The sequence below is a fragment of the Gigantopelta aegis genome, chromosome 15 (genome assembly GCF_016097555.1).
Source record: "Gigantopelta aegis isolate Gae_Host chromosome 15, Gae_host_genome, whole genome shotgun sequence".
NCBI lineage: Eukaryota > Metazoa > Mollusca > Gastropoda > Neomphalida > Peltospiridae > Gigantopelta > Gigantopelta aegis.
Window position 1 is genome coordinate 1,936,305 of NC_054713.1, and position 13,098 is coordinate 1,949,402.

At 39.9% G+C, this 13,098-nt stretch overlaps 1 protein-coding gene across 1 annotated transcript in view; it reads left to right on the forward strand.

Moving 5' to 3' along the window:
* Positions 1 to 2,085: 2,085 nt before the first annotated feature.
* LOC121390580 (vigilin-like) overlaps positions 2,086 to 13,098 on the forward strand; it is a 44,355-nt gene continuing 33,342 nt past the window's right edge. The window contains exons 1-6 of the mRNA XM_041522430.1: positions 2,086 to 2,154; positions 2,246 to 2,320; positions 4,715 to 4,938; positions 8,949 to 9,057; positions 9,488 to 9,603; positions 12,824 to 13,030. Of these exons, the coding sequence (XP_041378364.1) occupies positions 4,756 to 4,938; positions 8,949 to 9,057; positions 9,488 to 9,603; positions 12,824 to 13,030 (615 nt within the window). The 5' untranslated portion in view covers positions 2,086 to 2,154; positions 2,246 to 2,320; positions 4,715 to 4,755. The remainder of the gene's footprint in view (positions 2,155 to 2,245; positions 2,321 to 4,714; positions 4,939 to 8,948; positions 9,058 to 9,487; positions 9,604 to 12,823; positions 13,031 to 13,098) is intronic.

The window sequence follows — 13,098 nt, forward strand, 5'->3', positions numbered from 1 at the left end:
TATGTGTGTTTTCATTAACCATATGTCCAACGCCATATATCGGTAGTATAATGTGTTGAGCGTGTCGTTAAATTCCTTTCGGGGCGGAACGTAGTCCAGTGGTACAACGCTCGCTCGATGCGTGGTTGATGTGGGATCGATCCCCGTCGGTGGGCCCTTTGGGCTATTTCTCGTTACAACCAGTGCACCAAGACTGGTACATCAAATGCCGTGGTATGTACTACCCTGTCTGTGGGATGGTGCATATAAAAAATCCCTTGCTGCTAATCAAAGAGTAGCCAATGAAGTGGCGACAGCAGGTTTTCTCTCAATATCTGTGGTCCTTACCCATATGTCTGACGCCATATAACCGTATATAAAATGTGTTGAGTGCGTCGTGAAATAAAACATTTTTCTTTCTTTTTAAATTCCTTTATTCAGCCACAAATGTAACAACAAAGACATGGTATGTAGTGTCCTGTCTATGACCAAGTGCGCTGAATTTACCTCTTGCTGCTTACTTGGTGACAGTAACCAGGGTCTGATTACCCCCGCACCACCCCCACCCCCCACAATATAATTCTCAAATAAAAAATATTATTGATATTAAATCTTAAGGCAGAGATGAATTGTACTTGTAGAATGCAGGAAATTCCATTTCAGGGCATCTAGTTTTCATTTTTGTTTTACGGGGAAACATAACCCCGAACTTTGCTTTGCACCCTCGGTCTCAGTTATCCCAAGTACTAGAGTACTCGGGATAGGTCTCAGTCAGATCGATCCCTGTCGGTGGGCCCATTGGGCTATTTCTCCTTCCAGCTAGTGCACCACGTCTGGTATATCAAAGGCCGTGATATGTGCTATCCTTTCTGTGGCATGGTGCATATAAAGATCCCTTGCTACTAATGGAATTTTTTTTAGCGGGTTTCCTCTAAGACTAACCTAGGCCATATGTCAAAATTACCAAATGTTTGACATCCGATAGCCGACCGGCCTCGGTGGCGTCGTGGCAGGCCATCGGTCTACAGGCTGGTAGGTACTGGGTTCGGATCCCAGTCGAGGCATGGGATTTTTAATCCAGATACCGACTCCAAACCCTGAGTGAGTGCTCCGCAAGGCTCAATGGGTAGGTGTAAACCACTTGCACCGACCAGTGATCCATAACTGGTTCAACAAAGGCCATGGTTTGTGCTATCCTGCCTGTGGGAAGCACAAATAAAAGATCCCTTCTGCCTGTCGTAAAAAGAGTAGCCTATGTGGCGACAATGTCAGAATGACCATATGGTTGACGTCCAATAGCCGATGATAAGATAAAAAATCAATGTGCTCTAGCGGCGTCGTTAAATAAAACAAAACAAAACTTTTTTCCGATAGCCGATTAATAAATCAATGTGCTCTAGTGGTGTCGTTAAACAAAACAAACTTTAATTTGTTGTGCAAAAATTTGGGAAAAGCCCGAGGAGTAGGCTATGACATGATTGCGGAGAACAAAAAAAAAAAAAACATACATTGGGGGGGGGGAGGGGGCAACTGTTTTCCCACCCTTGCCGGACTTATAATAGGGCCTACTATGTTTAGGACATCCTACGTAGACGTTGAAACATTTATTTATTTTAATTTGCAAAGTCCTGCTATCAACAATTAAAAATCCATTGGCTAAATTGGTTTGATTGCGAAAACATTTGATTAGTTATAGATGGGGGGGGGGGGGGGGGGGGGGGGGGGGGGGGGGGGGGGGGGGGCACCCCACGGATGCCCACGATGGCCAGGGAGAAAGGTCACTACAACTATGAACTTTGAACTTTGGATAAAGTATCTCCGCCATAAAAATAACACTAGATCTTCAAAGAAGGAAACAAATATGAACATTATAAACAACAAACTTAGCTAAATATGCGTGGACGATAAGTATTTATTGACCAAAAAAATTATGATCACTCGAGATAAAACATTCGGTTCTTAAAAAAGATGAAACATGTCACCGTCCCTAATACCTCACAAAACACAATTTATCATTGGTTTGTATTAACCGGATGTGCTAGAGTTGGCACATTCCAGCCAATCAACATTAATCTTTCATTTAAGGTGTGTATTGGCGTATGAATATCGCGCACCGCCTGTCACGGTTTGACATCGAATGGGATAGCCTTCTTGTAGTTCTTTGATACGTGGTTTGTGAGTAGAGCATTGGCTATTTTTTACTGTCTGCGATTTCGATTAAATTGTCTCCTTATACATGTATGTCATAAATTTATTTTTCTTTCAGAGCTTACACTAGCCACATTGGAACCAAAGGAAGACAATAGGATTCCCTAGGACGGAACTTTGCGGACGCAGTACGGTAAGGTGGTCGGTAGTATAGGCATTGACACGTCGACTGGTTTTGTCAGTTTATAAAATTAATAGACGTGTTACGTGTAACCGAACATACATGGCCACGAAAACATGTTGACACAAATAATGTACATCATTAACTGCAGATCAATGGGAGGCAGTGACTACAAATCAAGAACTAAAATTATTTGAAAATAAAGTGTGAAGAACATTGGAATGTTGTGAATTCCACAAATGGTTTTAGAATCGAGCAATATGGCATTGCATTAGGGTTGGTGTCGACTGTGAGACAAACCCAAGCATTCTTGTAAAACAGGCATTTTATTGCTTTGAATAATTAATAAAGTGTTATGAATGGATAGAATCAATGGCAAGACTTCCGAATGTTTCAGCATTCAGTTCATTCAGGCTTAGGTTTACAGTTTGGGTTAGTGATTGTACATATAATATATTAGCATACATGCCAGAATGTTTGGAAGTCTTTCCCTCGCATAGTATAGTTTTGCATTTTTTCATTTGCATATCGAATTTATGACATCATTTACATTGTCATGATGGGTTATTAAAGGAATGAGTTTGACCTGTACCCCTCTGTATCAAAGGCTTTAAAGACTAACCCTAAAACTACCCTAACCAATGAAAGGGGGTATGGGTTGAACTCGTGCCTATGATAAAACCAATCATATGTTTTTGCAGGCTTACACAAATTTCAATTCTCAGAGGTGTATTAACTATTTATAAGTGTTAAAACATAGTACATTGTAATGTTACCTGTTCTACTGCAAGGCAGAATGTTTGGAGTAATGTTTCGCATGAGTTTTCATCAACTTTGTCACTGAAACCAGGCCATAGGATTTCAAGTTTCATAGGAAACACTTTTACGGTTCCGTACCTTGTGATCATGGGAACCTATCGGAATGTATTATTTTCGTTGAATAGTTGTACTCGATATAATAATCATGGAAAATGAAATTTTGGTTCCATGATTTCCAATATTTGCCAAATTCAACTTTAAATCACCTTAAACCAGGCCTTGTGATTTCACAGAAACCATCGTTTCCGGTACAATGATGGTAGCGTGTCTGTAAAATCACAGAACCGAATGTTTGTTTCCCATGATTAGTATATCGAGTACAATTATTCAAAAGAATCTAAAAACAGTTTCCGATCGGTTCTCATGATCACAAGGCACGGAACCGAAAAGGTGTTTACCATGAAATTTTAAATCATATTGCCTGTTAAACTCTGGGTTATCCAGTGAACAATTAAAAAGTATACCTAGAGAATTTAACTAGTTAATGACGTAGGATATCAGCTTTATCCTGTGACGGTAAGAATGGGGAAATTACACACGGCATAATTAAACTAATTTCCCATTCTGGCTGAACAGGATAAAGCTGATATCCTACGTCATTAACTAGTTATTATTTTTATCCTGCAGACCATATACATTAAGGGGTAAAGCTATCATTTCTGTTATTTCGGCTACATTGTACAATGTCCTAGAGGTTAAATGAGCGATTTTTGTAATGTAGCTATGCATCTGATGTCGAGAGTCATAATCTGCTAGTATACATAAAATTTATGACTTTGCTTTAATCAGTCATCCTAATCGGCCAATATAAACCATAGTTGCAGGATAAAAAGAAGTATCATAATTTTGTAGCAATTGTGTTACTTGAATAAAACAACGAAATTGGTGGTATTGAACTGCAAAATGCAGTACAAATATCGTGGGTTGGGAGGTAAACAGTCTTGATGAGTCCAGGCTCGTAAATATTCATAATTAATACAGATACATTTTATTTTGTTTCATTTTAAAATGTAATAGTTGCCAGTTTTACCATAAATGTGAAACTTAAAGCCAGTTTACTTTGATTTTGTGAATTAATTGATTATATCATTTATCGGTAATGTGACACAATGGAAACCTGTTGAGACGATTAATCAAACTAAAACATATATTAATTAGGTGTAAATTATGAAATACTTCGCTTAAAATTAATTTTATATGACAAAACAAAAACATTTCAAAATTGCTGTAGGTACCAAACTAATTTCTTAAGTTTGATTCAGTGTTTGTAACATGCTGGGGTGTTGTTAAACATGAATTCATCCAGTGTTTGTAAGGTGTGGGTTTTTTTTTCTCTCTTTCAGTAATTTACTGTTGACAGCCAATAGCCAATGTGTATATATGTTTGTGCTGGGGTGTCATGAAACATTCATTCAATCAGTGGGTTTTTTTCTTCTATTTTGGTAATTTACCTTTGTTTGACGGCCAATAGCCGATGTGTATTTTTTTATTCTGATTGATTTATCTTTTTTAGCCACTAGCCAATGTGTATTTTTTTGTGCTGGGGTGTCGTTAACATTGATTCATTGATTGATTTCTCTCTTTCAGTAAGTACTGTACGACTCGGATCTGTCTACTGACTTCTGAACATGGACACGGCAACAAACTCCGAGGTGGTGCCGAATGTTGAGGACGAGGCTTTCGACGCCGAGCCTCCGACCTACGACGATGCCTTCCCCGCCCTGCAGACCTCTGAGAAACGAACCGACCCCATTCTCAATCAGTCGTCATGGCAACCGGCTAAATTTGTCAACCGATCAAAGTGTACTCAGGTCAGTATTTTCACTGGGAACATTTTACCGGCCTCTGTGGTGTTAAGCCATCGGACATAAGACTGGTAGGTAGTGGGTTTGCAGCCCGGTACTAGCCTCAGTGGTGTCATGGTTAAGCCATCGGACATCAGACTGGTAGGTAGTGGGTTCACAGTCCAGTACCGGCGTTGGTGTTGTGGTTAAACCATCAGACATAAGACTGGTAGGTAGTGGGTTCGCAGCCCAGTACTGGCCTTAGTGGTGTCGTGGTTAAGCCATCGGACATAAGACTGGTAGGTAGTGGGTTCGCAGCCCAGTACTCGCCTTAGTGGTGTCGTGGTTAAGCCATCGGACATAAGACTGGTAGGTAGTGGCAGGGCTCGCGCTGTCGGTAGCCAAATTAGCCATTGGCTAATTTTTACAAAAAATGGCTAATAAAATTTGCAAGTGGCTAAAATTTTGGCTAAGCCATTTTCTGTCTTCTGATGTGAACAAACGGTTACATAATCTATCCGACACCTCAAACATAATAATACTACCAAATATTCAATTAGCGTAATAGCGATCTCGTGACCGGTAACGAGAAACAGTGTCATGCAGAATACAGCGTAGGACTTATTATGTTTGCTTATTTTAATAATCACGGTTATTAATTTTAACGGCATGCATTCAACATGTATGACAGCAATGTCTGGAAAATCTGTAACTTGTTATTTTTACGTTATAAAATCTTTGAACCAAAGTAGGCTAATGAAAACAGACCGACAATGCGTGTCAATTTGAATACACATGCCAGTTCAGGGCCGAAAGACATGTAGGCCATCTCAAGGTCCGAGTTCAGCCAGACCGAGCGAAAACAAAACGTTCGCCTGACTGGTTTGTGCGCTTCATGTTGAACCAAATGGACACGACGAACACCAATCAAATAGTTCGCGAACGTTAGGAAGAACGTTCGTTGGCTGAACTGAACAGCTCTCGGTGGAATATACGTCACGTCTGTCAGCTGACACCCGAGTGTCAAGAGACATCGTTGCGGACATTAAACAGTACGATTACGCAAAAGTAAATCTTGATGTAAATTTGTAGAAAAACAATAGTTATTTGCATCAATGAATACCTAACTGCAGTTTTTGTTTATTCCTTTGTCTTTGTTAATTTCGTACCCATGTTCAAGAGCATGCAAGCAGATCGCCGGAAATAAACATGCAGCATTTAAATTATACAAATTGCAGTTAAATGTACACTGAATAAAATTAGTTTACAATAATCATATTTGTTAGATAATTTTAGATATAAATTGTTAGACGGATTTTAAAAAGACCGTAAATTTGTATTTTATTAAAGTTTTTATTTTTTATTTTTTTTATTTTTTATTATATTATAAATGGAGTATACTATGAAGTCGGCATTCTTAGCCGAGGTATTTTGTAAGCAGAAATCACAACAAGCATTTAACACGACGCTGAAATCAACCGCAACAACATGACACAAATTATGAAATTATTTGTGGTGGGGAATTAATGGGTCACTTAAAAAAAAACAGAGAGAGAGAAAAAAAAGCAATTCAAACTAACATAAATATTGCTATTTAAAGAAATAATGAGCTCTATATATATAAAAAAAAGCTCTCGAATTTTTATTTGGAAAAAAAGGAAGAAAAAAACAACAACATCCATAAACATCCAACCCACCCCCATATTTCTGTATGTTTGTTAATTTAATGCCATATGCCTTAGAAGTGGGGGTGGGTGTATGGGGTACTGGCTTCAAACTCTGAAGATATTGCATAACCCCATCCCAACCCCACCCCCGCTGAAAAATCGAAGTAATATATTAACTGCCCCTACCCTCATTGAGGTTTTGTTATTCCTATTTATTCCAGTTTGTACACAATTAGCTGAAAAATAAATATTTTCATATTCATATATAAATACTCTATACAGTACTGCGTAAAACAAATTTGGCTAAAGCATTTTCAATATGGCTAATAAAAATTCCATTTGGCTAATATTTTGGCTACAGGTATTTTTGATCCAGGGTGAGCCCTGTAGTGGGTTCGCAGCCCAGTACTGGCCTTAGTGGTGTCGTGGTTAAGCCATCGGACATAAGACTGGTAGGTAGTGGGTTCGCAGCCCAGTACTGGCCTTAGTGGTGTCGTGGTTAAGCCATCGGACATAAGACTGGTAGGTAGTGGGTTCGCAGCCCAGTACTGGCCTTAGTGGTGTCGTGGTTAAGCCATCGGACATAAGACTGGTAGGTAGTGGGTTCGCAGCCCAGTACTGGCCTTAGTGGTGTCGTGGTTAAGCCATCGGACATAAGACTGGTAGGTAGTGGGTTCGCAGCCCAGTACTGGCCTTAGTGGTGTCGTGGTTAAGCCATCGGACATAAGACTGGTAGTAGACTGGTAGGTAGTGGGTTCGCAGCCCAGTACTGGCCTTAGTGGTGTCGTGGTTAAGCCATCGGACATAAGACTGGTAGGTAGTGGGTTCGCAGCCCAGTACTGGCCTTAGTGGTGTCGTGGTTAAGCCATCGGACATAAGACTGGTAGGTAGTGGGTTCGCAGCCCAGTACTGGCCTTAGTGGTGTCGTGGTTAAGCCATCGGACATAAGACTGGTAGGTAGTGGGTTCGCAGTCCAGTACTGGCCTTAGTGGTGTCGTGGTTAAGCCATCGGACATAAGACTGGTAGGTAGTGGGTTCGCAGCCCAGTACTGGCCTTAGTGGTGTCGTCAAGCCATCGGACATCAGACTGGTAGGTAGTGGGTTCGCAGCCCAGTACTGGCCTTAGTGGTGTCGTGGTTAAGCCATCGGACATAAGACTGGTAGGTAGTGGGTTCGCAGTCCAGTACTGGCCTTAGTGGTGTCGTGGTTAAGCCATCGGACATAAGACTGGTAGGTAGTGGGTTCGCAGCCCAGTACTGGCCTTAGTGGTGTCGTGGTTAAGCCATCGGACATCAGACTGGTAGGTACAGCTCCCACCCAGAGCATGTAATGACTTGATGATACAGTGTAAAACCACCACTCCGACTTCTCACACACTAACAACTAACAAACTAAACCACTGTCCGGGACAAACAGCCGAGATAGCTGAGGTGTGTGCCCAGGACAGCGTGCTTGAATCTTGATCGGATATAAGCACGAAAATAAGTGAAAATGAAATGAGAATGTTTTGTTTTCAAAATTTTGATTCTAAACGCACAGCTGCTGATTAGTTTGAGAATTGTTACTTAATGCTTTAGGATTGTATAGTGATCTCTGGAACTCCATATAGTAAATTACAGCCTGGGCACCACGACTGGTACATCAAAGGCCATGGTATGTGCTATCCTGTCTATGGGATGGTGCATATAAAAGATTCCTTGCTGCCAATCGAAAAAGGTAGCTCATGAAGTGGCGACAGTGGGTTTCCTCCCTCAATATCTGTGTGGTCCGACGCCATATAACCATAAATAAAATGCGTTGAGTGCATCGTCAAATAAAACATTTTCTTCCTTCAGGGGTGGGAATTCTCCTCTGATCAGCTGTTATCCTCTCATGGAACATTGCATTTCCTCGCATTTTAATCGTCCTTTCCTCCAAAATGTGTCAGATGGCACAGATTTTTAACCTAGGATTTCAAGAATTTCAGGGACCCCTCTAGAGATTTCCTTTTTTTAATTTTTTTTATTATTATACAGTTCACCAATTCCCACTCCTGTTCCTTCCTTGTTATTTCTTTAATGGCAGCAGCTTTTTTGTTTTATCTCAATGTTATTTTTACGTTTAACTATATTTCTCACAAACTGTAAGTCCTGGATCAATGAATCTTGGTTTATAGTTGTACCTATAGATGTTCACCACAATGAAGGGGTGGGGGAAGGCAATGTAAACATTTAATAGATTTTGTTTTGTAATGGAATTTAACTCTTCTTTTTTATCCCCTCCGTTGTTTTAAACATTGATTGAGATGAACATGTAACGATGATATACCCGTCACATTGAATAAGTTCATGGTAGGCAAGCCATCTAATTGTGTGTGATTGTTGTTGTCAGGTGTTCACAGTCCCTCTCGAGGAGCGGCGGTTCAAGGAGATGAAGGAGTCTCAGTTTGGTGACGAAAGTGAACAAGCGAAAATCTGCAAGGACATCATGGCCAGGAAAAGTAAGCACTCTCTACATTGTGTTTGTTGTGGAAAAAAAATACTATTAAAATGTCAGGACAGCGTAAATTGGTCTACAACATACACATACAGGCCCTTGAATATTGCGAGAACGATAATTCCGTTCTCGCGTCGCTCACACAAACATAATTTTGTTAATGTTCGTTTTTGTTTGTGCAAGACTAGGTTTGCATGACTAATTTTTAATATAAAAAAAATTGTGCATTAAATTTGGAACATCATGGTGCTTAGACTTGATGCCAACGCCGATGGAAATGATTATCACTGAAATATGAAGGCACTGTTCACTTTAATTTAAATATGCATAATAGATTAGTGGTTGTTGTGAATTTAAATTGCGACTTGTGAACGGGAGCGAACGTTATCGTAAAATATGTCGACTTCTTTATAGATTAATATTTTCTTGTTCAGATGTGACTATTGAGATCAGTTTGGCTCGAGACCAGAGTCTGACGGTTGTGATTCACGGCAAGGCTGATGATGTGATGAAAGCCAGACGAGATGTGGTCACCAAACTTCAAACACAAGTAAGGAACCTTTCAATCCTCGCTCAGACCAAACCGGAATAAATGAGCCGGGGTCCAGTCTTTATCAATCCTCGAAATGAGCTGTAGTCGGCGTAACCGATGAGCTGCAGTCGGCGTAACCGATTAGTAGGTTGCTTGGTATTTTTCACTTGTAACTGATTTAGTTACTACAGTGAAACCCGCTTAACTGCATACCCTAATTGCCCAATAAAAAAATGTTAATATCCGGGCTATGCTAAAAGCTGGGCTGTAATAAATTCAAGGGAAGTAACTCTTGTAAACAAACCCGACAATTTTATTATGAAGTTGCAAGTACATATGCATGTATAAAGAAAACAAAGCATCAATAAAACGTTTGTACATGTAATAAACAAGGTATTTTACAACTACATGGGGTTAATATATTGCTTGCACGTTTACTACTTGCTAAAAAAGTCATTTATTTTCTTCTGGCTGACTGAATTTCTAACAGTTTCCTGAATGTGTGTTTCGTATGCATAAAAAATGTCACAGTTCAGCGCACCATGACACTCCAAATATCGTCTCAGTGCCTTTACTCCCATCAGTGCACCGGATGCAGTAAGCACAGGTTCGTCATCGTCATCGCTATCTTCTGGCACTTCAAGCTCACACGGTTTAGCCTGCAAAACATCGGCACAAATCTCCTCGTCGGCTCACATTCCAAAACATTGAAGGTTATTGTCAACGTTCACATACGTGTCCAACTCTGATTGGTCGATTCCGTCTGGCGGTGTGATGTCACTCGACGTTTCTTCGTTCCCGCTGTTACAATCAGCTGACTGGAATCCGGCTTTGTGATAACAGTTCACTAATGTTGCTTTTTTCACTTGACCCCATGATTTGTTCAGCATATGTATTGCGTCTAAAACCACGATTTTCTTTACAAACGTATTGGTCTTTATGTCTTGACCACTGTCAATTTCCGTCACAATGCGATTCACGATCTGTTGTCTGTAGAAATACTTCAGGTTGCGAATGATCCCTTGGTCACACAGCTGGATGCATGATGTAGTGTTGGGAGGCAGGAAAATAAGTTTCAAGTTTTTTAGCTTTGCATCAGCATCTGCTGGGTGCGCAGAACAGTTGTCGACAATTAAGAAAAAAATTCTCTTTTCTTTTCGGATGTCTTTGTCCAAATCACAACACCACTGTCTAAATAAGACCCCCGTCATCCATGCATTTGCGTTGCTTTGATAATCAACAGGAATGTCTGTTACTCCACGAAAACAGCGTAGGTTTTTACTTTTCCCGATCACCATTAAGCGTCTTTTATCTGTCCCAGACATGTTACAGGCGACAAGAGCTGTAATTCTTTCTTTCCCACCACTTAATTTTTGACTTTTGTAAGTTAAGGTGCCCTCTGGAATTGCTCAGAAACATATTCCAGTCTCATCGGCATTGTACACATCGTCTGGACTGTACCCTTCAAGCAATTTTGGAAGTTGTTCTTTCACCCAATTGTCTGCGGCTGGCAAATCTGCATCTTTTTTCTCTCCATGAGCTTTTTTGTAAACTATGCAGTTTCTTTCCTTCCATCTGCATAGCCACCCATTCGTTGGTTTGAAATCAGGTTGTTTCAGCCAGTTTCATTGCTTTTTCTTCCAAAATTGGTCCTGAAAGTGGAACATCGTGACTGCGAGCTTCTGTAAACCATGTTTTTAAAGCTGTTTCTACATCGGCATCTTTTCCGGTACGACGTCTTTTTCTGTCCGGATTTTCATTCCGTTCCCACTGCAAACAGATTTTGGATTTCTTTGCTGCTATGCGTGAAACCTGGGACTGTGAAATTCCAAAACGTCTAGCGATGTCAGATTGAGAAACATTTTTATCAAGCTCTTCGATAACACCTATTTTTTGGGAGAGAGACAAATCAGTTCGTTTTCGTTTCACACTCATTTTCGTAATGAATGCATTGCGTGCGTTGGGTCTAACACGTTCATTACAGACTGCGCAACCGATATGATAGGTCTACTCATTATGTAAGTGTTGTTTATTAAGTAATAAACATCTAATTTAAACAAGACACTTGAGCAGACAGAGAGATAACGATATCTATCGCATATGTTAGTTTCCCTCCTCACAATAAAGGTTTTAATTAATCGAGAGTGATCGTTTCCGCTACAGGTGTAAACAGTCGTGCCTGCTATTATACTTGCGGCAATGTATTCAGCATGATCACGGTGCGGTCTTGGCTTAAAACAATACGACTTGTTATTCAAGGCCAGTTGGCAGATAAGCCACCAGTTAATCAATTAACTGTGTTTGGCACGTGGAATTCAGTGTTTTTGCTATGACAATAAGCAGGATATGTTAATAACAGGTAGTCGATTATCCGGGTGTTTTTGTACAAGCGGCTATGTAAACGGAACGGTGCAGGGACTTCCTATGTTTATAGCAGGGCTATTCTATTAAGCAGTATGCAAATAAGTGGGTTGCACTTGCACTGTACTCTTATTTTCGAAATTTCAACCTGAAGGCAACATAGGCTGCACCTCGATGTTTGGTAGGACCCGTTTAATTCCTGCAAGATGTTGATGCAATTAAAATGATGTCATTTAAGGATTTTCAGCACCATAAGAAATATAATTGGAAAGATTATTTCGTTATGGGTATTATTTTTACAGTAAGCTCCATCATAAAAACTTAATTGAAAACGAAGCATCAGTTACGGGAAAAGACCTGACCATATGATATTGGAATTCTTTTTTAGTACAGATCATTAGTCATGTCAAAAGTTGTTATTAAGACTTTTATGGAAGCCTTGTTGGCAAACAGAAATAGTGCTAACGTTACTTCATTTTCCAATGTTGGCAACTTTGGCTGTATTTAGATAATATTTTGTTTTCAAAAGTTTTGATTAAAAACAGTTGTTAGTTGATTGAAAATGGATTAGCAAATACTATTTAATGTTTACAATTGTTTAGCGATCTCTCAATTTTGCATAGCAAATTGATACAGGATACTGAACAAAATGATACCTGGTATTTATAAAATAATTCTTTTAGGTGAATATACAGATCAAAATTCCATGTGGACATTTTGCAGTTTTATTTATTGATTTTATGGTAGAGTATATTACACACCACTTTCTGTTAACTGTCATAACTCTGATATTGAATTTGGTATTCTTACATTGCAATTTATAATTTTGACATTTCCTGTGTGAACATATCTTTTTGACAATAAATTATTGTTTCAGGCAAACGTGCAGATGAAAATTCCGCGAGAACATCACCGATTCATTCTTGGCAAAAGTGGCAAAAAACTTCAGGAACTGGAACTTGCGACTGCGACAAAGATTTCCCTGCCACGGCCGGAAGACGGTTTAGACATTATTAGGATCGTGGGAACGAAGGACGGGATAGACAAGGCACGCCACGAGATCCAGTGCATCTCTGACGAACAGGTAGGTAACACTGCACAACAGTATTACACAGGTTGTCGTGAGATCCAGTGTATTTGAGACGAACAGGT